We start from the raw sequence: 24193 nt of genomic DNA on the forward strand, positions 1-24193 counted from the left end.
CCCAACCTCATTTGTTTTTCTTTTGAACAATTCCCTTTATTTTGAGTAATACAGGCGCATTTCAGACTGCAGTTGATTGAATAAAGCTTTCACAAATTCGAGCATGCAATTCATGTTACATCCTACAGAGGCCTCCCGCAACTACAGTTTTCCCAAGAAGCATGTACTCTTAACCAGTGGTTCTCTACTACTTTTGATTCAGGACCCTGACTTTACGGTAGATATCAAGGTATGAACAAGCATGGTACCAACAATTGTTGTCTCACATTGAAGCAACACATTATGAGTATAGAGCTATGAAATGAATTTGCCTAATGAATCCAATGAATCTTTTATCCCATTTTTGATAATCCTTTGATTTCACAATTTTAAATCTGAGTTTAGCTTGTTACAATTGTACAAGACATTTTCTGAAACTCTTTTAGAGACAATATTTTGAAAATATATCTGGGTCTTGAGAATTTTCTGAGACAGTCATAGGCAAATACTCCTCATTGAACCTTGTTCTTTTGAGATATTTAATTATGTCATCTGTGATTTTTCATTCTTAAGGGATGTCACCCAACCTGTCTAACCTGTCCTGATTAAGATAGCTTTTACCAAGTGACAGATGAATTTGTGCCAAAATACTGTTGATTTGACGTGCAACCTTTGATTGCAACAACAAAATATTCAGAATTTTCTCCTCCCTTTAAAAGATTTTTTTTGCTGTGAATAGTTATATGTTAACGCATATTTACTTTTATCAAAGTACTAGTTGAGAATCACTGATTAAAACATACACCTTTCGGGAGTTAAGTGCTCGGACAGATACACAAATAATTCAAAATGCCAAGAACGTGCAGATTAGTAGAACTTTTGTCTTGTTTGGACAAAACGTCCTTGTCATCTTATCACAGATCTATTTATTATGATCCCTTTAGGATTACTTTTATTCTGTTAATCCTTTAAAATTTAATTGTAAATCTCTTAACCGACTTTATACTTTGTTATGTAAAATGTATCATAGAAATGCCTTTTAAACTAGCTGTCATTATTTGTGCAATGTTCTTTTTAGGTATTTGAACGTGTTCCCAAATTGCAGGATCCAGGGCGAAGTGTGTGTGAGAACATTATAAAGGGTGGAGAAACCTGTCAATTTCCAGCAACCATCAGCATGGATAAAGAGTAACAGAAACCAGTTTTTAAAGTCAGAGGTCAGTTTGATATTCCCTTCGTCAAATAATCTTATGAAGAAGTGTTTATGTAGCCATTGGATCGCTGGGATGCTTGGCGCCGACAGTGCAAGTAAACATAGAGAGGGTTGATGAAGGCCAGGAGACTCAGAATGGTCAGAGCAATGTTCACCTAGAGACAAAACCATTTTTACAGTTCAGTCAGCACTATTGATCCTAAACAATGATATAGACGGGTGCTCGACTGATAAAACAAGCACAGAACAGTTTCAACAACCAATCAGCTGAACCATTTACACCCTTATCGATGCTAAATCTGGTATCTGACCAACAAACACTGTCATGGATTTAAGACGGAGGACTGGAGGCTTATTCAAATTACAGCAGCTTGATCTAATTTAAAAGCTGTCACCCTCCCTTCATTCCCGAATGAGTGATGCTTGACACATGACATGACTGTGAAAAAAACAGTACGTCAAGAAGAACAGTATGTCAAAATGAATTAATAGAACCAAGCACAGTGGCTGCCAAAATATTTACACAATGTGTCTCCAAATGTTCAAGCAATAAGGTTGTATTTGTTAACATTAGTTTATGCGTTAGCTAACATGAACTAACAAGGAAAAATATAAACCATTCATTACATTTACATTACATTACATTAACGCATTTGGCAGATGCGGTAATCCATTTTTCATTAAACTTCACATTTTGTTTTAGGTATGTGCAATCCCTGGGATCAAACACATGTCCATGGCATTGCTGACACCATGCTCTAACCACTGTGCCACAGGAAAGTAATTCATTATAGTTCATGTTAATTTCAGCAAATTTGAATTGTTTTTAACATTTTAAATCAAAAGTTGTCACTGTAAACATTAGTTTATATAAATATAACGAGAACTATTGTCATTAACTAAATAAATAAAGATGAATTAATGCTGAAAATCTATGTTGCTAGTTGGTATGGTAGCTAATGCATTAAGTAAAGTTTACAAATATAACCTTATCCGGAATGTGTCGTGACTTCATTAGCACTTGAGCATTAGAACTGAGAAAATTAAGACTTTTATTTCTTTGATTTTATATTTTATAATTAATGTAATGAAATTCATAAATATCTATCTGTGGTTGTCCAAACACTAAACATTCACCAACCCATCTTCCCTGAGCAAAAACCTAGAATATTAATCGTTTATTTTATTTGAACACTTTAAATACACAGAGACTTACATAAAGAGGGTCTCCACCCAATGGTCCTTTAATGAGGGCAAAGCAGGGATACTGGAGCAGAGAGATCACGGCTGAGAGTGCCATCAACGTTCCAAACAGTTTTCCAAAGTGCACAGGGGGAAACCTGGAAAAAAAACGTACCACATAACTACATACAAACACCATTACTCCATTACTTTCTCTTTTATTCAGGGATAATTCATTCAAGATTTCTTTAATGCCTTGTCACTAAGGAGTAATTTGGATGCCCAATTTATCTTATCACTTTTTTAAAAGAAAAGTTAAAAAACCTATATTAAGGATGTTTTTCATCATCTGGAACAGACTTGTTTATACAAATTCCATTTCATACTATGTACTTCGTATCAAAATCTAGATCAGATTTACAACAAAATACCTACTATTATATCAGCTATCCACCATAGTAAATGTGTCTGTGATAACTCACGCCATACTGACGAAGGCAGCGTTTCCTCCGAAGAGGAAGGATCTGTTGAGGACCTGAAGGACGAACGTGAGGTACTGCAGGGGCAGGACAGGTGTGGCTGCACACACTGAGAACAGCACACACTGAAGCACAGTCAGAGACAAAGACAGTATAGCTGCCCTTAGGTCGGCCTCTTGATCACTCTGACCTGCAAAAACAAAAAGATGTCCCAGCTAAACTGACCTGCATATGTTTTGTCTGCAAGGGTTGACCAGCCAAATGAGTTGATGTGATTGGTAACAGGGTTATGACGTCATAAACTGGGGTAGCTTCAAACTGCATTCTTTCATAAACTTTAGTTTTATGGAGAAAATACTCGGCAATGGTTTAAAATGATAGATTTACACCACATAGACATATAAACTAGATTTTTACTACAGGGGGAAAAGAAAGTATGTGTTTATGTCTTGACCTGGTTCTCGGCTTTTTCCCTTCCGGCGGTCCATGATCAGGCCATTCCAGGGAGCACAAAGGATTCCGCACAGCTGAGTGAACGCAAATGCGTTTGTATATCTGCTCACTGAGAACAAAAGCAAAAAGACTGTTCAAGGCAAAAACAGGACAAGATTATAATGCACAACTTGAGGTAAATTGCATGCATGTATCTACACATACTGCCTAAAGGAATTAGTTCACTTGGCAAGAAGGGATGATAACACTGTACATGTGTGAATATAGTGTACCAAGGCCTGCATCCCCAGCAGCAAGATGATTAAGCATCGGGTTTAATGTCCCGATGAACAGATAATGTCTCAGCTGCATCACAGAGAGCCACAGCAGATGACACATGAAGAACCAGGAGAGGAAACAGCTTTTAAAGGTCCGCTCTTAGAAAAACATACAATTATACAATCAACATACATTCTTTTTTGTACTATTGTAGCATTGTATTGTACTATCACATAAAATTCAGATACAGTAGTAGTTTTAAAAACTATAATATTATAATCCTACAACACTTCAATCTCTGTGTTTAGTAATGTCTACAGTTCAGTACACAATGCTGGATTTGGTTGCCAATATGCTCAGCAACTAATGTTGTTGGTTAACTTTATATACAGTTTTAAAACTATTTTAACTCTTGCCATTGTGTCTAGAGCACATTACAACAAATTGTGATCAAGAAATGACTGCTACTACATGGATAGAAATAATGACAAGGACATGTGATTGACATAAAGAAAAATCCTTTGGTCTGTGTTGGCATGTTGTTTTAGAGGTAGGTGATTAAACATTAGGGGCTAAAACATTGATCCACTAAACCAAAAACATCCAAGAAAATGTTGATTTTAAAGTTTACATTAGGTAATAAAAACTATTTGAGGGTTCTTAGTCACCAGCCTATAAAACTGGATTTAATCAACTATGAAAGTCAGAATCCTTATTAAAGACCTTCTTAAATTTGATAAAGCATATTATTTCCATTAGGATTTATGTTGTTTAGAGGTATATACATGTATTTACACAAATTGTAATTAGATTATTAGATTATTCGGGTTGAGCTGCTGTGAAATGCAAAAAAATGCTTACCCGGATTGTCTGTGTTATGGCCTTGAGGAGAATTCCTTCGAACTGGCATTTCCACTTGGGCCTGGGAAGTTCCCCCACATTTAATCCTGACAAAGCCAGAGAAAGACAGACACAAGCAAAACATTGGATATGAAGAATAACAGAATGTCAGTTTAAATTGTCACCTTTAGTTCTCCTTCAGTCGGTCTCTCGACGTTGTGTAGAAAGACTGACTGGGTTTGAACTTGAGAATCTATCATCTCCGAGATTAAGTTTAAAATGCCAATGGGCTTGGCGAATGGCACGCACATGCCAGTCTCCGCCTCGTACATACGGGTATAAAAGGAAGATGGCGGCGACCATTCATTCATCATTTGTTCTTCGGAACCTGTTTGGCACATGCTGTCTATATCGTCTTTGAGACTACTTTCCTGCTGGATTTATGACACGGAGCAGCGGACTTCTCCTTCTTGAGTGGACTTCCCCTGGGCGCTCCGGCAGACAGCTACAGACCTAAATGAGCTAAGCATGTCTCGTAGCTGTGTCCTTGGATCGTAGGATTTTGCTAATACTGAACCAGAGTTTGTTGCATTTTTGTCTTCTGAAATGTCTGCTGTCTCCAACTGAATTTGCTTTTGCTTCTGCATCATGTTCAGAAATGATTGCATTATGTGCTCAAATTTCTCTTGGATGTTCCATCTTCATCAACTGCTGTGGATGTTGCTGTACGGCCATATTTTCAAGTGCATAATGAACTTACTGTGCAAAAGGATTATGTATTCAGAGGATCACGACTTTTTGTTCCTGTTTCTTTATGACGGGTCTTGGTTTACTTGACCCATGAAGGTCATCAAGGAATTGTGCGCACAAAACAGCGAATTTGTGAACTTTACTGGTGGCCTGGGATTGACTGTTTAGTTAATGAACAGATTTAAACCTGTGAAGTGTGCTTGTCTTCTGATAAGACTACAAATGTCCGTGTTGCTCCTTTACAACCTGTGCCTTTTCCATCTGCACCATGGGAAAAAGTGGCTGTTGACATTGTTGGTCCATTTGAAACGGGGACCTGGGCTTGTCGTTATATAATGACACTAATTGACTATCACAGTAAATGGCCAGAAGTAGCATTCACTTCTTCGATCACAAGTAAAAATGTAATAGACTACTTGACGTCAGTTTTCAGCAGAAATGGAAATCCTTATTACATTGTTTCTGACAATGGATGTCAATTCAAGTCAGTGGAGTTTGCTGCATTTTTAAAAGCTAGAGATATCCAACATATACATACATCAGTATATCATCCTGCTGCAAATGGGGCTATTGAAAGATTTCACCGAGTACTGAAAAGTTGTATTCAAACTGCTATACTATCTGGAAAGGCTTGGAAATCAACAGTAACAGGGTTTCTTCAAACCTACCGTGCTACTCCACATGCTACTACTGGACAGTCTCCTTCTGAGTTACTTAGTGGTAAGAAAATGCGTACTCGCCTAAATGTTTTCCCTCTTCCTAATGGTTGCAAGGCTACTGCTGTGAGTCAAAAAGTGGTTTTGGCTCAAAGGAAGATGAAATTATATGCGGATCAAAGACGAAGAGCTTGTACTCCTACGTTCAAACCTGGAGACTGGGTGCATATACAAAGTCCAGTTCATGTTCCAAAAGGACATCCCAGATTTTCAAAACCTTTAAAAATTGTACGTCAGCTTGGTTCATGCACTTACCAGTTGTCAGATGCGAAAACTTGGCACGCTTCTCATCTTTCTCCAGTTTGTGCACCGATGGAAAATGTAAGTGAGAATGAACTTGTGCCCTTGCCTCTCCAATCTGGTTCTTCATCTACTGGGTTACCCAAAAATTAACTTGTGAACTTACCTACTCCACTGGTTGTTCTATCTGCATCTGCTCCTGGAAGGTCTTCATCTGCATCTGCTCCTGAAAGGTCTTCATCACGAGTAAAACGTCCTCCTCGTTGGATGCATGATTATGTTACGAAGGCCACAAAACGTGCCTTGGGTCAGTCGATGTCCCCTATGGTGGTCCAAGAGAGGCATCTGTGGCTCAATCTTGCGCAGATGGGCGACACCCAGAAGACCCGGGTAGGAAGACCCAACCTCCAATGTGTTGTGTCCAGTACACATGTGTCTTCATGCCACAATGCTGCGGCGACCAGGAGTGACCTCTCAGGTTCCTCAGAACAAAGGGTGAATGAATGACCGCCGCCATCTTCCTTTTATAACCGTATGTACAGGGCGGGGACTGGCGTGCGCGTGCCATTCGCCTAGCCCCTTGGGGTTTTAAATTAAATTTCGGAGATGATAGGTTCTCAAGATCAAAAGTCAGTCTCTCTACACAACGTCTCGTTCCCTCGATCAGGGAACGGAGGTTACAGTCGTAACCGAGACGTTTTAATGTATTAAGGTACTTATGTTTTCATGTATTTGGAAAAGGTAAGGCATATTGAGCACCGGTGTGGAATGTGTGGTTTACCCATAGTTGTAGTTCTCTGGAAGAGGGTAGGGAATACGGGTATTAGGTAACAGCACAAATGTGCGGAACAGATGAATGACAGCACAGCAGGACAGGAAGAGAAAAGACCAGCGGAAAGAAACTCCATCCTCAATCACCAACTGAAAGAGAGATGTGACCATTTCCATATTTCTTAATCATCAACATCATCTTTCCCAGGGCTCTAGACTAATATTTGTCAGGGGTGGCACTAATGCCACCAAGTTATACATTTGAAATTTAATACAATTACTTTTCATGTCGGCACAAATGATGCTCGAATCTTTCAATCGGAGATTAAAAAAGATAATATTAAACATGTGTTTGACTTTGCAAGCACAATGTCAGAGACTGTAATATTTTCTGCCCCCTCCCTGCTTATTGTGGTGATGAGGTACATAGTAGATTGTTATCACTAAACAGTCTGTTGTCTAAGGGGTGCATGCAGAATAATATAGCTTTTATAAATAACTGAAAGAGTTTTTGGGGCAGACCTGACCCGTTGAAAAGAGACGCTCTCCATCCCTCTTGGGCTGAGGCTGCTCTCGGCATGTAGTCTTAATTTTAAAACTTGTCTCACTTGGGACTTTGTCAGGGAGCTGACATAATGGCATAGCAAACCATCTGCTGGCTGTCAAATCTCACAGGAAACATAAAATCCAAATCATACAATAATCCCATCGCCAAAATATCTTAACACAGAAACAGTGTCCCCTTTGTCCCTCACACTAGTAAATACAAAAATACATAAACCATTTACAGGTAATCTGATTAATGTGAATCAAATAAAAAGCACATACAATGGGGATAATCAATTAATATGGCGGCTCGGTTTGCTAAATATTAGATCTGTTTCAACTAGAGTTCCTTTTTTCTAATTATGTAATACAGAGTGCCACAGGGCTCAGTGTGAAGGCCTTTTCTCTTCACATTATACATGCTACCCATAGGAGCTATAATTAAAGGTGCAGTAGGGACATACCAAACTGACATCACAGAACCAGTACTGAGGAAACCTGACTGTGACATCTCTTTGCATTGCCTGCGTAGCTGCAAAAACTTGCACTTGAACAGACAATCAATAACAATGACACTCTAAACACTTTTCCACACCAGGAGGTCTCGTCGATATTTGAACAGGGAAAACAGAAAAGTTAGAACTATATAAGCAAGAACCGTTCAAAATTGTTTACATAATCTGTGCACATTGCAGAGGGATTTGTGATGTTTTTCAGACATGGCCATTAAATTTCAGTCTGCACTGGAATTATCACTCTTTGGTGTTTTTCTTCTACTTCACCGGGAACAGAACCAGGAACACTTCCCATTAAACTGATGTACTTGTTACATCAAATAGTATAGAATGGTCTTCTACTCTCATTATGTCTATCACTTCAGTCTCCCGAGGTAACCAAAGCTGGATCTGGCTTGTAATGGGACTGGTCCGAAGGAATGAGATGATGGCCGGACTTCATCATAACGCACTATTTACTTTCTCAACATATAGCCGAACTAAAGCACCAAAATGTAATGGATTATATTGTCATTTGCATTCTTGACAGTTGAGGAGTTAACTTTGTCCGCTAGCTACGCTAATGTTTGCCTCTCGTAATTTAACAACAAAAAAAAAAATACAGTAATTCTGCACCGGCATACTTTCACACCCTACACTCCTACACCCCATCAAGAACCCTGCGTTCAGCAAACGAGCTGCGCCTTTGTAATGCCTTTTCATAAGTTTTATCCAGGAATGCTAACTGCAAGCCATGATATTATTGCAAATTCTCTTTGACCGTTTATAATATACTGTAGCCTATTTAGAGTTTATTTAGCTCATCTGTTAGACTTGCAATAATATACCATGAGAGTTTACACTGGATACAATTATCTTACCTTATCTATTTCATATTACTTTTAAGGTTTAAGGTGTTAAACTTATGTTGTTTTTCTTGTTTTTGTGTACAGCTGCTTTGATGCAATGCACATTGTAAAAGCACCATACAAATACAATTGAATGGAACCAGTCGCAAAAAAGTCGCAAAATATAATGTCTTCTATTGGCCTCTTACCTTAATGACGAGGAATACTGCAGAGGATGAGTCGAAAGCTCCATTATACAGAGTTATTATAGTGGAGCGATGTGTGCCAAAGAGATTTCCAACCTGACGGAAGCATGGGTGACACAAATAGGTGACATAAGAGGACATAAGTGTACAGGCCAAGAGGCCAGATTTACTAACTGCTTGCGGCTGCGTAAATGCCTCTTTTGGCGTAAGAAAAATACTGTCGGTATATTTACTAAAGATACGCAGTGAAACCACAGCAACATTTCTTTTACCTGACCTTATTGCATATGCATTTGTAGGCATTTCTTCTAAAGAAAACTTTATGGGAGGGGAGTATTTAAATGAATCATGCAACAGGATTTACTAAGGTTTGTGCTTGTCATTGTACTTGTATTTGTAGCTTTAATACCCCAAAAAGCACGTCTTAAACCCTGCGCCATAATGCGCGGATGAGCTCTAACGTCACCCAAATCCGCTGTTAAAAATAAATCACCCATCTCTCTATCTGAGCTGCTCAGATGGAGAGATGGGGAGATCTGCGGCGTGTGGCTATTTGCATTCCCTTATTAGTGGATTAATGAGCAAAACCTTTTCAAGAAGCTTATTTTTCTTTTGAACATTCAACTTGTTTTTGGTTGCTTTTTGGACCGTTTATAGACTGTTTCAGACACACTTGTCAACACTCCAGTCATTTTTCCCGTCATTTCTCCCAGTAAACTCCGAGAACGCGTGCGCCCACAGACAGACGCTCTCGCTATTGGAGCAATCGCAAGCAAGCAGACGGGGACTCCCCAAACAAGTTTGCGAAAGAACAGAAGGGGACTCCCCCGGAAGGCAACAATGGACTGTAACCCAAATATTGACAGGTATGGTTAAAATAGATAAACAGCCATTGTGCTTTTTAACCTGATAAGAGGATTAATGCATTCAGTGCAGCGGGAGTGACAAAGTAATGCAATTCCCATTTGACGAGAGACTGTACAGTGCCTGCTGAAAATGTGGTCTTAAACCCTTTTACATTTTAGATAGTGTTGATATTTTCATCATTAATAATTAATCAGATCCGCCCGCGACCCACCCGCTATTGATTACAATGTTAATTTTTGTCAATTGATCCACCCGACCCGCGGATTTTCATCATCACCCTGCTCAAATTTGCCCAACGTTTAATAGAAATGATATGGAATCATTATAGGAATGAGATTCTGCGCCTGTGTTTTTTAATGTGCACCTTGTAAATCAACCAAAGAAATTCCCAAAATACCTTCGCTATAGCACTATTTTGCCCTGTTTAGTAAATCTGGCCCAAATCTGGATTTTCCCTGCTATTTTAAAAACCTTTTGTGTACTATACTTAACACAAAAAGCATAACAGGCTGTGAGGCTCGTTATAATGAAGGTAGATATAAAATAAATAAATCTTACATGCTTACAGTGCGAAGATTATATTTTTTCTAAGAACACTATTGAAAACTAAAAAGTTATATAATGGTGTTTTTGGATCTAATAATGTAAAGAGTTCTTTGTGAAACCATATAACCTGGCAAAAAGCTATTTAAGAGACTATTTTAAGAAATGTTAGCACAGGTAATTTATGTTTGAGTCTATCAAAGGCACAGAGGCCTGTTTAGGGCTAAAGGTAGAAACATATTAAACCAATGCATACATAATCCTACATAATAAGACATTTATTTTTTCTGCAACCTGGAAAAATCAGTACCTGCATGTTGGTAATCAGGAGCAGAATTCCTCCCCCAGCGATTAAGGACAGAGCAGGAAAGAGAAGGACGGAGGTGGCTGAGGAATTCATTTATTCATTAATTTGGTACAAATACACGCTAAAATATATCAGTGAGGGTCCAGAAGAGACTGTATTTACCTGTACTCGAAAAGGCTATTAACAGCATTCCTACAGTGTAAACTGATCTGTAAAGAAATGACAAGACAGTGAGAATATTTCATTAAAAAAAATGAATCTCATTCCCTTCAAAGATGAAAAATGATATTACTGCATGTTCTAATTCATTAGTGTCATGTAAGACACACTTAAAATGTATGAATAAACAAACAAAATATCAAAACCAAGTAGGATCTGACGAATGGTGCTTGACCCTTTTTTCTTGGAACTAAATACACTTTTCTTTGCCATGTTTTCAGTGTGCACGTCTAATTTGTATATCTTGCACGATTATTTACAGTACAGCATGAACCAGGGACCAGGACATTTCTGGTCCTGAAGAGCCATGGTCCTGCATAGTTTAGCTTCAACCCTAATTAAATACACCTGAAGCAGATAATCAAGAGTTTCAGGACAACTAGAAAACTTCAAGGCATGTGTGTTGGAGCTGGTTGGAGCTAAACTCTGCAGGACAGTGACAGTCTCTTTAAAAATGCCCATGCCTTACATGAACCATTGACCTAGAGGAAACTTAACCATTGCTTTATTGTAAAAGTGCACTAACCATGTTTTTTGGAAGAATGATTATTTATATTACTCTAGTTTGACGACAATAATGGTAACTACTGTGATGGAAATTGTGGTTCCCTTTTTGTCTTTCTGACTTTCCTGTAGCTCAGTGGTAAGAGCATTGTGTTAACAACTACCAAGGTCACAGAAGGCTGTCCTATCTTGGCGACTGGCTCATGTTGGTGCACTCGTAAAATCTGTAGTGTATGCACAGGGATCTCATGCTCCTAGACCGGTTGGGACTTCGGGTCACCCCAGCGCAGAGCATCTCTTATCTTAGTATGGAATTGGATCTGTCTACATGACAGAGTGCCTTACCAACGAGTGCACCCAGTCAGTGCTGAACTGTCTGATTTACTTGTCGATAAGTGAGCCTGTACAAGGTCAAGGGTTGCTAGGCAAACCCGTATGCTTGAGCAGTTTGCTCCATACATTTTCTCAGAGGGTCCCGTATGATGTTCCTTCCACTCGATGGTCCCCTGTTGGTGAATCTGTGACCTCTCATCTGTGGTCTCCTTGGATGAGGTTCCGAACACCTATATTCCCTTGAGTTCTCCCCACTGGTGAGACCATGCAGGTATTACTACCCACACTGGAAAGTTACGATATCGTAGAGTGCTCACTAGTGACACACCCAAGACATCAGTGTTACTCTGCACAAGGCTGTGATGCAGCTCAGCACCATGGAGTTTTGTATAGACTGACAGAAATGGAGTGCGTCCCTCTTGCCACACGTTGTGTCTCTCTTGCCATGGCGCTTTGTTGTCTGCTGCAGCAACTTCAGACAAAAGCCTGAATGAATGGGTACGCCATCTTACTTTAGTACCTGTATGTACAGGGCAGAGACTGGCATGCGGATGCCATTTGCCTTTTAAAATAATGGTCAGAGTTGAAAGATTCTCAAGTTCAAATCAAATTCTTTCTCAACACATTTTGGCAACTGAGATGTTCCCTTCCTGTCATCCACTCAATGTTTGCTCTTGGGAAAAACATATAAATGTAATTGGCATGCCATTCTACCCCCATTCATACAGATAGCGCAGGGAAATGCCATGCACCATTCATTCAGCTTTTGTTCTTCGGACGCAGATGCTGAGCATCTGTTGGATGTCACAGTGGATCAGATCCATCCCTTTTTCAACATTTTCGACAGCAGAGCCAGTGGTGCTTAAAACATAATTTGCTGCTAAAAGAGCTCTGCACGTGTGTCTTTTTAATGATGCCTGGTTGCCTCTGTGCACTTGGATACAGGAGATATATCCCTGTGTCTGACGGACATGCTATCTGTATGATTCGAGAGTCTGGGGCACCAGACCTGAGCCAGGTTTCGTTGAAGATTAATTTTGAGGGCATTCCCATGAAAACATTTTTGATTTGTATTGTTATGCTCATTGGAAAACTGCACGTGATCGATTCTTAGTGACATTTACCTGAAGTAAACTAATGGTGGAATGTAACCTGCTCTGGAGATTAGTCCAACTGCTTTGATTACAAACATGATCAGTTTAGTGATTCAAAGATTGTGGAAGTTACTTATAAGTTAACTTTCTCCGTTCATTTGCTAAATCTTCTTTCTGTTATATTTGCCAAGCAGCTTTTTGTCAGGATTTAAATTGAAAGTGTGTTTCAAATTAAGCAGTATGAACAGGAAGAATAATTCAGAGAGGCCTAATGGCAATCATAATTCCACCAACAAGAAAGATCATCAAACTGGTTTCAGAAGGCATTGATCAACAGGTTTTTAACAGGTTTATAATCTAGCAAAGAATTAAAAACAAAATACTGTACGTATGCATGGTATGTTAAAACAATGAAACTGGATTAAAAAGGCTTTAAAGAAAGAGAAACATATGAAGCTGTAATGAGTGATGTGGCAGGAGAGTAGAGCAAATGGCGAGATAAGGACAAAAACATTGGGTTTCATTGCATCATAGTGTTATTTTGGTTTTAGTGTAAATTATTTAGTTTTAGTGTATGCAATTTAGCATTAATCACATTTCAGTCGTCCCCATTGTTTTAGTTTTAGTCTAGTTTAAAGGAAATAATGGAATAATGGAAATTCTGTCTTCATTTACTCACCCTCAAGTTGTTCTAAATCTGTACAAATGTCTTTGTTCTGATTAACACAGAGAAAGATATTTGGAAGAATGCTTGCAACCAAACAACCAAAGCTTGCAACCAAAGTTTCCTACTATGGTAGTCAATGGGGTCCAAGGACTGTTTGGTTATAAGCATTCTACAAAATATATTTCTCTGTGTTCATCAGAAAGAAGACATTGATTTGGAACAACTCGAAGGTGAGTAAATGATGACAAAATTTTAGTTTTAGGTGAACTGAATGTTTAAGAAATATCTTTAAAAAAGACACATAAACTGTATTTAATTTCTTCAGACATGTAACATACTTGGTTCAATCTTTAGCACATCATTCAATCTATAAATTAACAATCTGATTCACTTTTCACTTCTCTAATCAGTACAGCGCTGGTTTGTTTTGGCTTATGTGGCATTTCACGTTATGCACGAGCTTGCGTTAGTGGATAGGTAACATTGGCATAGGTAACATTGGCCAGGAATTCAATCCCAGCATAACAATTAAACAACCTCTGTCACATCTTTTAAATTTGCGCAGTGATGTTTACAGTACAGCGTGTGTTTGAAGCCCTTGCATAATGCCAAGTAATTTTTAAAACCATTTCTGAGCACTGTAAAATGCTCTAAGAGACATATGTGCATGTGTTTTAAAAGTTTCATAAATTCAATTTAGCTTAGTGAGGAAGTGATACAAATGGTGAAGCGGTTCCCGTGGTGATACTGGTGGAATATTGCATGGCTTTCAGCCAATCAGATTCAAGAACCAGAAATAACTTGTATACTGTTTTAAAAGAAATGCTACATATAATAACCAAAGCTATTGTAAGCATCCAGTGTGCCTTGTGCAATTACCTCAATCCTAATTGCAATAATGTTAGATATTAAGAAATATCTAGAGCAGGCATTGCAAGGTGGACTCATATTAACAGACATACCAAATTCATGACATCAGGTGCTGCGCAGAACTTGCTCATCTCAATGAAGAGATGAATTTGAGCATGCGACTCAAAACCTAATAGTGTCAACTGCCTGAAACCGAAATCAAACAGTCCTCAGAAAAAAAAAAACAAAGGAAACTAAATGTCTCATCAATCTAGGAACTCCTTACACAGGTGTGATTCATCACAACTAGCTGGCTGTTATAGTAGGTTTACCCCATGGAATATAGATTTGTACTGAAGATGGAAATCATTTGTGCATCTGTTTTAATAGATAGATATCCACACATCCTTCCATTACGGATGGATACATAACTATCATTTATTTCCCCTGATATTGTAATTAAAATGTTCTACTTGATGAATGCTATTTAGATTGTTTTTATTGCATTATCTTTGAACACTTGAAGGCTAAGTTATAACACTGTGTACAACACTGTGTAGCAAAAGTTAACAGTTGCAAGGAGTGACTGACATGTTTCAATTTGTTTAGGCATCAAGACAGTGATTCATATAATATAAGGTGGGATTTGACTGACTTGAAGAAGTTCCGACCAGTCTTGAATAATAAAATTAGATTGCTAACTTGTAAGACTAGTCTAAGCAGTTTATGCAACTGGCCCCAGGAGAAAATATGGGACTCACCAATACCAGTACCAATGGTAATGCTGTAATGGCATACACCATGGAACTAAAGACCATCATAGGATCATGGGATTGAACAGAACGACAATAGTATTTATTCCAAATTACTATAGTAATACTTTACAACGAAACAGTTTGTATTTTTTGTTAGTGGCACACTGTATTACCAAACGGTATAATCTACTCAATAAGCAAACTGTGAAAAATTGCATTTATCTTAAAACTTTAAGTGCATTTGACTATTTTGATATTTTGAGTTCCACTTAACTGGAAAATTTTAATTATGTCTTCCAATGACTTCAGAGCGATTCCCATTTATCACAAATTTAGTCAATTTAAAGAGTTTTGTAACATAAGTGATTTTAATGAGGTTAACATTGCGCAGACGAGCAGAGCATTTGCTTAGGAGGAAAACAGACTAATTTAAAATCTTAAGCGTTTGATGGCAATGCACAACATTGGTAATGCTACACCTGTAGTTGTCTGTTGTTCCTTCATGACAACATTGATAAGTGAAACTCAAGTAAATGAAAAAATATTTTGAGTTTACTATTCTCATGTGTTTAATATTCTTTACTTAAAAGTTTTGAGTTCTCTTAAAGGTTTGCAGTGTAGCCTACTTTACTGAAAACATCATTAGTCAGACAAACGCACACAAAACATACAGTTCAATCTGACTCACATTCCCAGTAGCCTGGAAACCATGGTACCAAAGTGGTCGAAAAGGAAGCCGATTGGCAGCGTAAGGAAATTATTCATAAAAGAGGCGATGGTGAAGATGAGGGAGAACTGCTCATCCTGCCCACTGCAATCTAGTAAAAAAACATTCATTATACACGTTTCTCAGTATCCCGGTGGACATGTATAATATTACCCACAAGTCCATTTAACTACTGACTTTCAGTGATGGTTCCATTTCTAGTGGTGTTCACGCACAGATTGCTGAAGTATCCCTGACTCTTCAGCACAAAAACCAGTGATGCCCAGCCGAACATGACCCCCGCAAACCCCAAACACTCCACCAACCCTGTGATCAGAGTGACCCAGTAGCGAACCCTCAGCCCAGCTCCCTGACAGCCAAACATCTTCCTGTCCTCTGCTGTGCTTGTATCAGACTGTCTCTGAGAGCCTCCAGTGACCTGGAAAACAAGACATTTACTGAGGAGTCAATTCAGTATTATTAAGATTATTTTAAAAAGTATCCAAAAGTTATACCTTTAGTGTTTTCTTATTCGCCAACATGCACACATACAGCGCAAGCTCCTAATGCGTATATAGACCTACTTCTCCCTCTCTCGCACATTTTCTCTCTTTATATAGACTTTCCCTCCCATTCTAACAAATCCCTCCTCTTCTTTTACAGAGGTGGGAAGAAGCAGTGTTTCTAAGTTTATACAAGATTCAACGTGGAGCACCGTAAGAGAGGTGTTTTGTGTAATTTGAGAATTTAAGAAGTTGACATAAACATCAAACTATATGTCATGCGGATATAGTTGGCACTAGCGTTTATCAATAGCCTTAAGAAATGTTTAAGAAGAATTGTTAATAAATATAATGCTTAAAAGTATTTTTTGGTATGTAAACGTGTTGGTTTGTAAATGTATTGGTTCTGCGACTCTGTGTACCATGCTATTATCAAGTTAATCTCGTTGAATAAACACGTGAATGTTGCTGCTTAGACCCCTGATAAAGAACTCTCCTGCAAGCTAAGGTATTTGTGTGTACCTAAACTCTATCACCACGCATGAAATAGGGTTGATAAGGATGCCACAAAAATGCGTAAATGGCCTACAGTTTTAGATTAGGAAATGTCCCATTCACATTCAAAGATCAGCTTCAAAGACAAATTCACTACCCATAGCACACTGGTTTGGGATTTATTATTACTATTCTTGTTATTTAAGAACGTTTTAAAACAAAGCAGAAGCGGAACCTGTGATTGGCACAAGACTCAGTCTTACTGAGGTTCTGCACTTCCCTTGTGGTTTGTAGCATTCGGTGATGCAACAGCGTTTAGAATAAGATGATTTTTGATCGCCCTTTCACAGTCCCCGTCACAAGACTACCAGAAGATTTCCTCTTATGTGTGACAAACGCTAATCTAACATGCACAATACACACTAACACACAATTCCCCCAAAATGATGTTCATAGAAAAAGTACATTTACAACAAGATCTATTCATTTACTGTTTTGATGTAACTGTCAGCAGAGAGGAGCCATACTTTATTTGTATGCTACAAATGGCAATCACATGTTAACTGTCAGATGTCAAATGTTCTTCTCAGCATATTTTTGTCTATATATATCATCCATTTCAATAACACGAGAGGATTTCATGGCTTTAGTTTTGCAAAATAGGCAAATCTCAGAATGCAGAACAAACTTTCTACCCAATTTTAACTAAAAGACCTGAAATATGTCAGACATAAAATCGGCTGTGACTGTACAAATGCAATTAATTAAGTTTTAAAAAGCATTCAGTGTTTCAACCTGTGTGTCGGATGACCATAAAATATCCCATGTCAGTTTCTCAATTGTCCAGTATACATACCTTTCTATTAAAAATGCCACCAATGAGGTCAAAATGTTTCGTTTACTTATGTCAACATCCCAACATTATGTCATTTACACCCGAAAAGTTTGTATAGTGATATACAATCGCTATAATCGTATTATACTGTATTCGTATTATTCTGGAAGCCGATAAAATATTTATGTAAAGAATGGTAAAACATGATAACTAATTTACTTCTAACCGAATAATATATGTCAACACAGTACATTTATTTATCTTTACAGATTTTGTCACAATCACTATTGACAGAAGCGATTCTGTTCTTAGTTCGTTCGTAGGCAATACTGTAGATATCCCACAGTAATAACGTTACAGATTATGTGAATGACGCGCCCGACATGTGGCTGAAGCTTCAGGAGCTGCTGCTGCTTAGAGATGCCCACTCCTCGCAGTAATAAAACGCTAAAGCTTTTGCTGGAGTGAGCATATTAAACATATTTAATGACAGTCTACCACAAAGGAAAGCAAGAAAGCAATAACACACGATAACACTAGAGATTTTCATTAACATCACTGTCAGTGTTTATTTTACAGTATAACAACAAAGACACCTTTGTATTTCATACAAAAACATATTACGTTCACCTGCACTGTATTAAAACTAGCTGTATGTAAGCACTGTATGCTTACAAAATACCACTTTCCTTCAAACAACCCGCTTTCTTCAAGAGAAGTTTTAAATTTGAGGGTTTTATTTTAGGCCTACTTTAGATCGTCGTTTTCGAGTAAATTAGTGTATATTTGGCGCCCTCTACTGAGAAAATCAGGAAACTTGTTCTGGGGAAGGTTGGTGCTATTTAATATTCTGAACTTGTCACACTGACTTTTGTTACAATTAAATTAAATACATTACTTTTTCTCATGATTCTCTATTTATGTATTATTTTAATTTAATTCATTCATTCAACTTGATTTAATTTTTTAGGTTACTAACCAATCCTCTCCAATTTTGTTAAAGGTCCCACACAACTTTAGATAACTTCTCCCTCAGGGTCTGTTGGCCTCTAAACAAAATACTATACATGTAGAAAGCACATATATATTTGGTTATTACTACATCAACAGGTAATACAGTGATTTTTAGCAGGATGAGTATATTCTTGCACCATGTTATGGACCAATGATAAAAAAAGAAAAGTCAAAGAAGCATGAGATTGCACTGCCACTTTTTATATTTTTTCATAATAGTTGAATTTAGCATTAATTTATAAAATATAGCAATAAATGACTTTCACATTTTACTGCAGAGGTAGGATACTATAACGACCTTATTGCAACTAAATTTAAATTGGCAGACAAAATCTGTCACTAGTATCATAGGAATTATCTACTGTAGGCAGTTTTTTCCACCTTTATTTATTTATGTACAGGAAATTGAGAGAAATTAAGAGCAACATGAAGTTGCTAGCATGTGTTTACACAGATCGGAGAGAGAGAAGATGACAGACAAATTGGGAGCGGTAGAGATAACCGTGGGGGTGAGTGAATGAAAACAAAGATAGCAGTTTATTTTTACATCCATCTGCTTTGTGTTGAGAGAATAGAACTATACATGTATGATAAGTGTGAGATACATACTGTATTCTCTGAACATTTACTAAGAAAAAGAAGAGAGACGTTATTTGTGTGCAATAACTTCAATATTGTCACTTTCTAGGTAAGAACAATTATGTTTAGATTCTATTATCCATTAAAACGATTTACTATTGAAGAACAGAAACTGTAATGATGTTTATGTTAAAACATGACTGGTACATTAGTTTATTTTTAAGCTTCTTTTGCTCTGTGTGAGTGTGTACATGTGTGCAAAGGGGTTTACAGTAGAGTGAAAATTATTTTTTGTTTTCTGATCTTTAAGGGCATGTACTGTATATATCAAAATATAGCTGTGGATAAAAACAGAAGTGCTTATTTATAAATGTGTGTAGAATTGGCCATACATGGTAAGGGAATTGTTTGTCTTCACAAATAGAATGAATAGTTACAAAAAAATAGAGACTTTTAAAATTGTATTTAAGGTGGTCCTCACTAGTAATAAAGACTCTAATAATGGTTTGACTCTAATAATGGCATTAAGTTTCCTGTGAGTGTTCAGCTTAGCCATACATGAAGGCTCTTTATTCTTTCAAATGCAGTTTTTGTCAAAACTGTTTGCAAATATGGAATATGATGTAATTCTGCAGTGTGTTTAAGTAAGTCTTACAAAGTATTTCATATTTTATTATATTCGTGAATTTGCATTAATATTGTTATTGCTACGGTGTACTGTATGTTTGTGTAATTTTGTGCATTAGTTTCCAGCAATAACAGCTGTTCAGTGGGAAACACTATTTCTGGAGCATGTGTTGTCTGAAAAGGTCAGAAGGACAGACACTGAGAGGATAGAAAGAAAGAGAGGAAGAAGGAACCAGACAGAACTTTTCTTCAGTGTCTGTTAACTCACTGAGTAGTTTGACTGAAGATTAATTCAGTTTGCAAAGACCACTCCAAAAAAATGGAGGATACTGAGAATATCACAGCGACCAGTGAAAATGAGCAGGTAAATATTGCAGTTTAATAACATTTATTTCAGTGTTTCTCTTTTATTTATAGAATTCATGTTGTTTTTGCAAATATATAGGCTATATATTAATAGCACTTTATTGGGTTCTTTTACTTTCTCACAAACACATGCACGGATAAGGTCTTAACTTTCATTTTAAGCTTGCAAAAAAATAGTTTAGTCCAACACAATCTGATGGACATTCATAGCTGTTTTACAAGGTAGCTAATTCATATAAATTCGTCCAATCTTTTTTGTATGTTTTAGTACTAATTGTTTTTTTGTGCTTTTTTTCCCTAACAATCGTATGTTTTTGCACGATTCACAGTGTACAAACTCACAGTGTACAATTTAGCCACCTTGTAAAATACATTCTAGTTCCCATGAGATCATGTTGTTTATTCAGTGTGTTGCCCTTTAAGTCGAAGGCAAATGTCAATGGAAAATTATTTAATTATTATCTGGGGTAAAATCAAATTCCCAGTCGGCTCATTGAGCTCATTGATTCTAGTTTGGTTCACATATGAGAATTCATTTTGAACATATTTACTAATGCACACACACACGCGTGCATGGACAATTACACAGACACACACACACACCTGCTCATATAAAGGAATGCTGCAGCTCTTTTTACAACTGGTGAGTCATGACCTCATGTGAAACCGGGAACAGCTTCTCAAAAGCAGAACTGATCACACATACACAGAGACACGACCCTTTAAATGCTAAAACAGAGAACATTGAATAAGATAGAAAAAGATAGTGTGAATAAGATAGAAAAAGATAGTGTGTCAAAGAAGGAGAGAAGACTGCTGCAAATAAGACATGACTTTGGGTTGTGACCCACTCGGGGAGAGCCACCGTTTAATGCACCTTGTTAAAAACCTTGTTTATATTTATAGTATGTACTATTTGCTGAGGGGTAATGAGTATATCTTTCCTTAGAAGATATTCTTTACCAGTGGAAAAAAACATTTTATTGAAAAAATAATTGTATTACATGCAGTACCATTTCAAATGCAAACTTTCAATATAAAGCTCGTATAATAACATGCATTTGCAGTAACTCATCAAGTAAAGACAACTGACTTCCACAAAAAGATAAAGATTTTGAATTCTGCCTGAATATCAAAGTTAAGGATGTACAGCATTTGCAGAAGATGATTAGACGCTTTATTGAATATTATGCATCATAGAATATAACTCATGGATATTTATCTGTCCAAATATGTGTCATACACAGCACATACAGAAATGCATGATGTTCAGACTATCTTAAAAGCAAGCCTTATTTATTCGAACTTTAGGTCTTATAGCAGTCAGACCAACCTGTCTAATAAATACATGTAAATGTAAAATATGTTATCATATGATAAGGTTCTGTGAGTATTAAGTTTGTATCACATCATTGTTCTGTTTAAATGCAACCATTTTTGGAACGGGCACTTCCCAGGACTCCAAACACATGGATCCCCAGGAGATCAACTGTACTGTAGCTGCCTCAGAGCCAGTGGATGGGACAGATACTACAGGCAGTGAACCTAATGATGAAAACAAAGAAGAAGAGGTGGAGACAAAACCAGAAGCCAATGACAGTGAACCATGTGAGCGAGGGGCTGGACTCACAGAGAATGTCAACACACTGAGGGAGGAGGAGATAGAGACAGAATTGGAGAAAAAAGAGGGGGTTGAGGAGCAAAACAATGAGACCGGGGTTAATGAGGAAGCAAATGAAGGTAACAATGATTCTCTCACAAAAGAAAATCATATTTATAAAGCTGATGACATATGTGGGGAGGAAGGAAAACTTAAGGAGAAGAACAAAGGAGACGAGCTGGGAAATAACTCTGAAAGTCAAACTGAACAAAAGACAGAGGACAAAGACAAAAAGGAGATTAAAGAAAATAAAGATCATCTCCAGGACAAGGAAAGAAATCCGACAAGAAAAAGTGAAGCAACTTCATTGTCTGCTCCAATGAAATCATCTGTGTGTCCACGTGCTGGACGGCCCTCTGCCAGAAGAGACGCCATGGCCAAGTTTCAGAAGGACCAGTAGGTCTTTATTTCCATAATAATTCTCATAACACCATGTGCTAATGTTTGCATTGACCTCAACATGCATTGCCCTGTTTCAGGACTCCAGTAGTTCGTAACTTCAAAGTTCAACGGACATCCATAGGCATGGCAGGTGGAGCTTCAATTAAACAGAAAATTCTCCAGTGGTGTAGAAACAAAACACAGACATATGAGGTAAACTAGTTTAAATTTTCTCAAATAATCTGAAGAACGTAAAACACCAAGAAAGAACTACAGCACAAAATAAAAACTAACGAGCCAATATGGTTCTTTTTTAACTTTTCTTTAGGAACCATTGAGGTTTTATTTAATGTCCATATACAATTGATTTGGAACCAGTTTCTTGAAAATAGTCCCATGTGTAAGTTATATCCTCTCCTTATCTTAAAGGGTGTCAACATAGAAAACTTCTCTTCATCTTGGAGTGATGGTATGGCATTCTGTGCCCTTGTTCACCGTTTTTTCCCAGACGCGTTTGACTTCTCCTCCCTTAAAGCCAGTGAGCGAGAGAAGAACTTCACTCTGGCCTTCAGCAAAGCAGAGTATGTTCCTAATGCAATGTGTGTGTGTGACTAAGGAAAGACCATAATCCAATGTAAAACACCTACAAATGCAAAACTCTCTTTCTCTTCCACAGGTCTCTTGCTGACTGCTGCCCCCTTCTGGATGTATCAGATATGTTACTAATGGGCAAAAAGCCTGACCCTATGTGTGTTTTTACCTATGTACAGGCCCTTTGTCATCATCTGTCAAAGATAGACAAAGAGAGGAAAGAAGAAAAGGAGAACAAGAACAAAGACGATGATCAAGAGGTGGCTGAAGTTCATGAACAAGAAGACAGAGAGAAGGATGAGAGTGACCAACATGAGGAGAATCAAACAGATTCTAGCATGAAGACAGTCAAGGAGACGGACCAGAATGAAAATGTAATAAACATAAATGCTGTGGAGGATGTTTAGAAAAACAAAGGAAAAAAAGAATACATACGACAGCCTATGTTCAAATAATATTAAACGATATATTTACATGTAAATAGTGTATTATCATAACCTTTACATTAGTGAATGTATGAATTGAGATTTTGACATAAAGTGTGAATAAACATATTATTCTGTTAATTTATTTAGGTATCATGATGCTATTTTTACAATACAGAGTTTTTCATATAAATGTTGACTAAACACATGGCTTTGCAGTATCTGACATTTTTGAGGCCTCTTAAAACCTTCGTAATTTTCAGCCTTATTGTGTCTGAAATTCTGATTTAATAAATAAAAAAAAAACATTTGTTGACATTACACTTCCTTGAAGAGAGCACAATTTATTTGAATGCTTTTACTGCTTTAAGAGGTTCTTTCCTGGGCTTTAGCTTTTTTTATTCCTTCTTCATTTAAATTGTATGTAAAAATATAGTTACATTTTTCCGTTCAATTGTGATCTTTATTACATTCCTAATGCTATCAATACTATGAAGTTTTATTTTGAAAATGAATGTGTTATTAGAATTGCAGCTGGGTGTTTTGTTACACTCCTAGTGGACAGCTTGTCATGGATCTCTATCACGTATTATAGGCCAAGGAGTAACACCGGAAACAGAAGCCATACTAAACTCTGTCAGCAGCAGTTTTTGTTGTTATGGCTTAAGTACATGACACCACCCAAGGGCCCCTACACAAGCCATAAATCACTTCACCTTCATGTTTGTGCTCGTGTTTACTTTAGCAAGCATTAGCAACAGGAAGAAAACAAGAGCAGAAAATGATTATATGCAGTGCATGTGCAATGCGACCTTGATGTTGACACAGTCAGGCAAATGTGTCTATAGACATATATGTGTTTTACTTTCACATCCTCTTCTCCACATGTTCCAGCTAT

The 24193-nt window shown here is 37.4% G+C and overlaps 2 protein-coding genes across 5 annotated transcripts; one reads left to right on the plus strand and one right to left on the minus strand.

Moving 5' to 3' along the window:
- Positions 1-24: 24 nt before the first annotated feature.
- slc43a3b (solute carrier family 43 member 3b) lies at positions 25-16451 on the minus strand. Its single transcript, XM_079479657.1, has 13 exons — positions 16335-16451; positions 16018-16258; positions 15802-15931; positions 10855-10901; positions 10696-10772; positions 8979-9071; positions 6892-7031; positions 4426-4511; positions 3579-3722; positions 3308-3415; positions 2857-3043; positions 2409-2532; positions 25-1347 (listed from the first exon to the last, which is right to left on the minus strand). The coding sequence occupies exons 1-13, from the start codon at positions 16359-16361 to the stop codon at positions 1228-1230; spliced, it is 1524 nt and encodes a 507-aa protein (XP_079335783.1). The 5' UTR covers positions 16362-16451; the 3' UTR covers positions 25-1227.
- smtnl1 (smoothelin-like 1) lies at positions 9483-23617 on the plus strand. Of its 4 annotated transcripts, XM_079479661.1 has the most exons (8): positions 9483-9841; positions 11548-12019; positions 16483-16535; positions 19992-20236; positions 21696-22294; positions 22378-22492; positions 22709-22860; positions 22956-23617. In XM_079479661.1, the coding sequence occupies exons 4-8, from the start codon at positions 20192-20194 to the stop codon at positions 23275-23277; spliced, it is 1233 nt and encodes a 410-aa protein (XP_079335787.1). In that variant the 5' UTR covers positions 9483-9841; positions 11548-12019; positions 16483-16535; positions 19992-20191; the 3' UTR covers positions 23278-23617. The 4 variants fall into 4 exon arrangements, with proteins under 4 accessions (XP_079335787.1, XP_079335786.1, XP_079335784.1 ...); XM_079479660.1 differs by lacking the exon at positions 11548-12019 and having other exon boundaries at positions 16483-16544; XM_079479659.1 differs by lacking the exon at positions 11548-12019 and having other exon boundaries at positions 9488-9841.
- The last annotated feature ends 576 nt before the right edge of the window (positions 23618-24193 follow it).

Source organism: Barbatula barbatula, assembly GCF_947034865.1.
Source record: "Barbatula barbatula genome assembly, chromosome: 18".
Classification (NCBI taxonomy): Eukaryota; Metazoa; Chordata; class Actinopteri; order Cypriniformes; family Nemacheilidae; genus Barbatula; species Barbatula barbatula.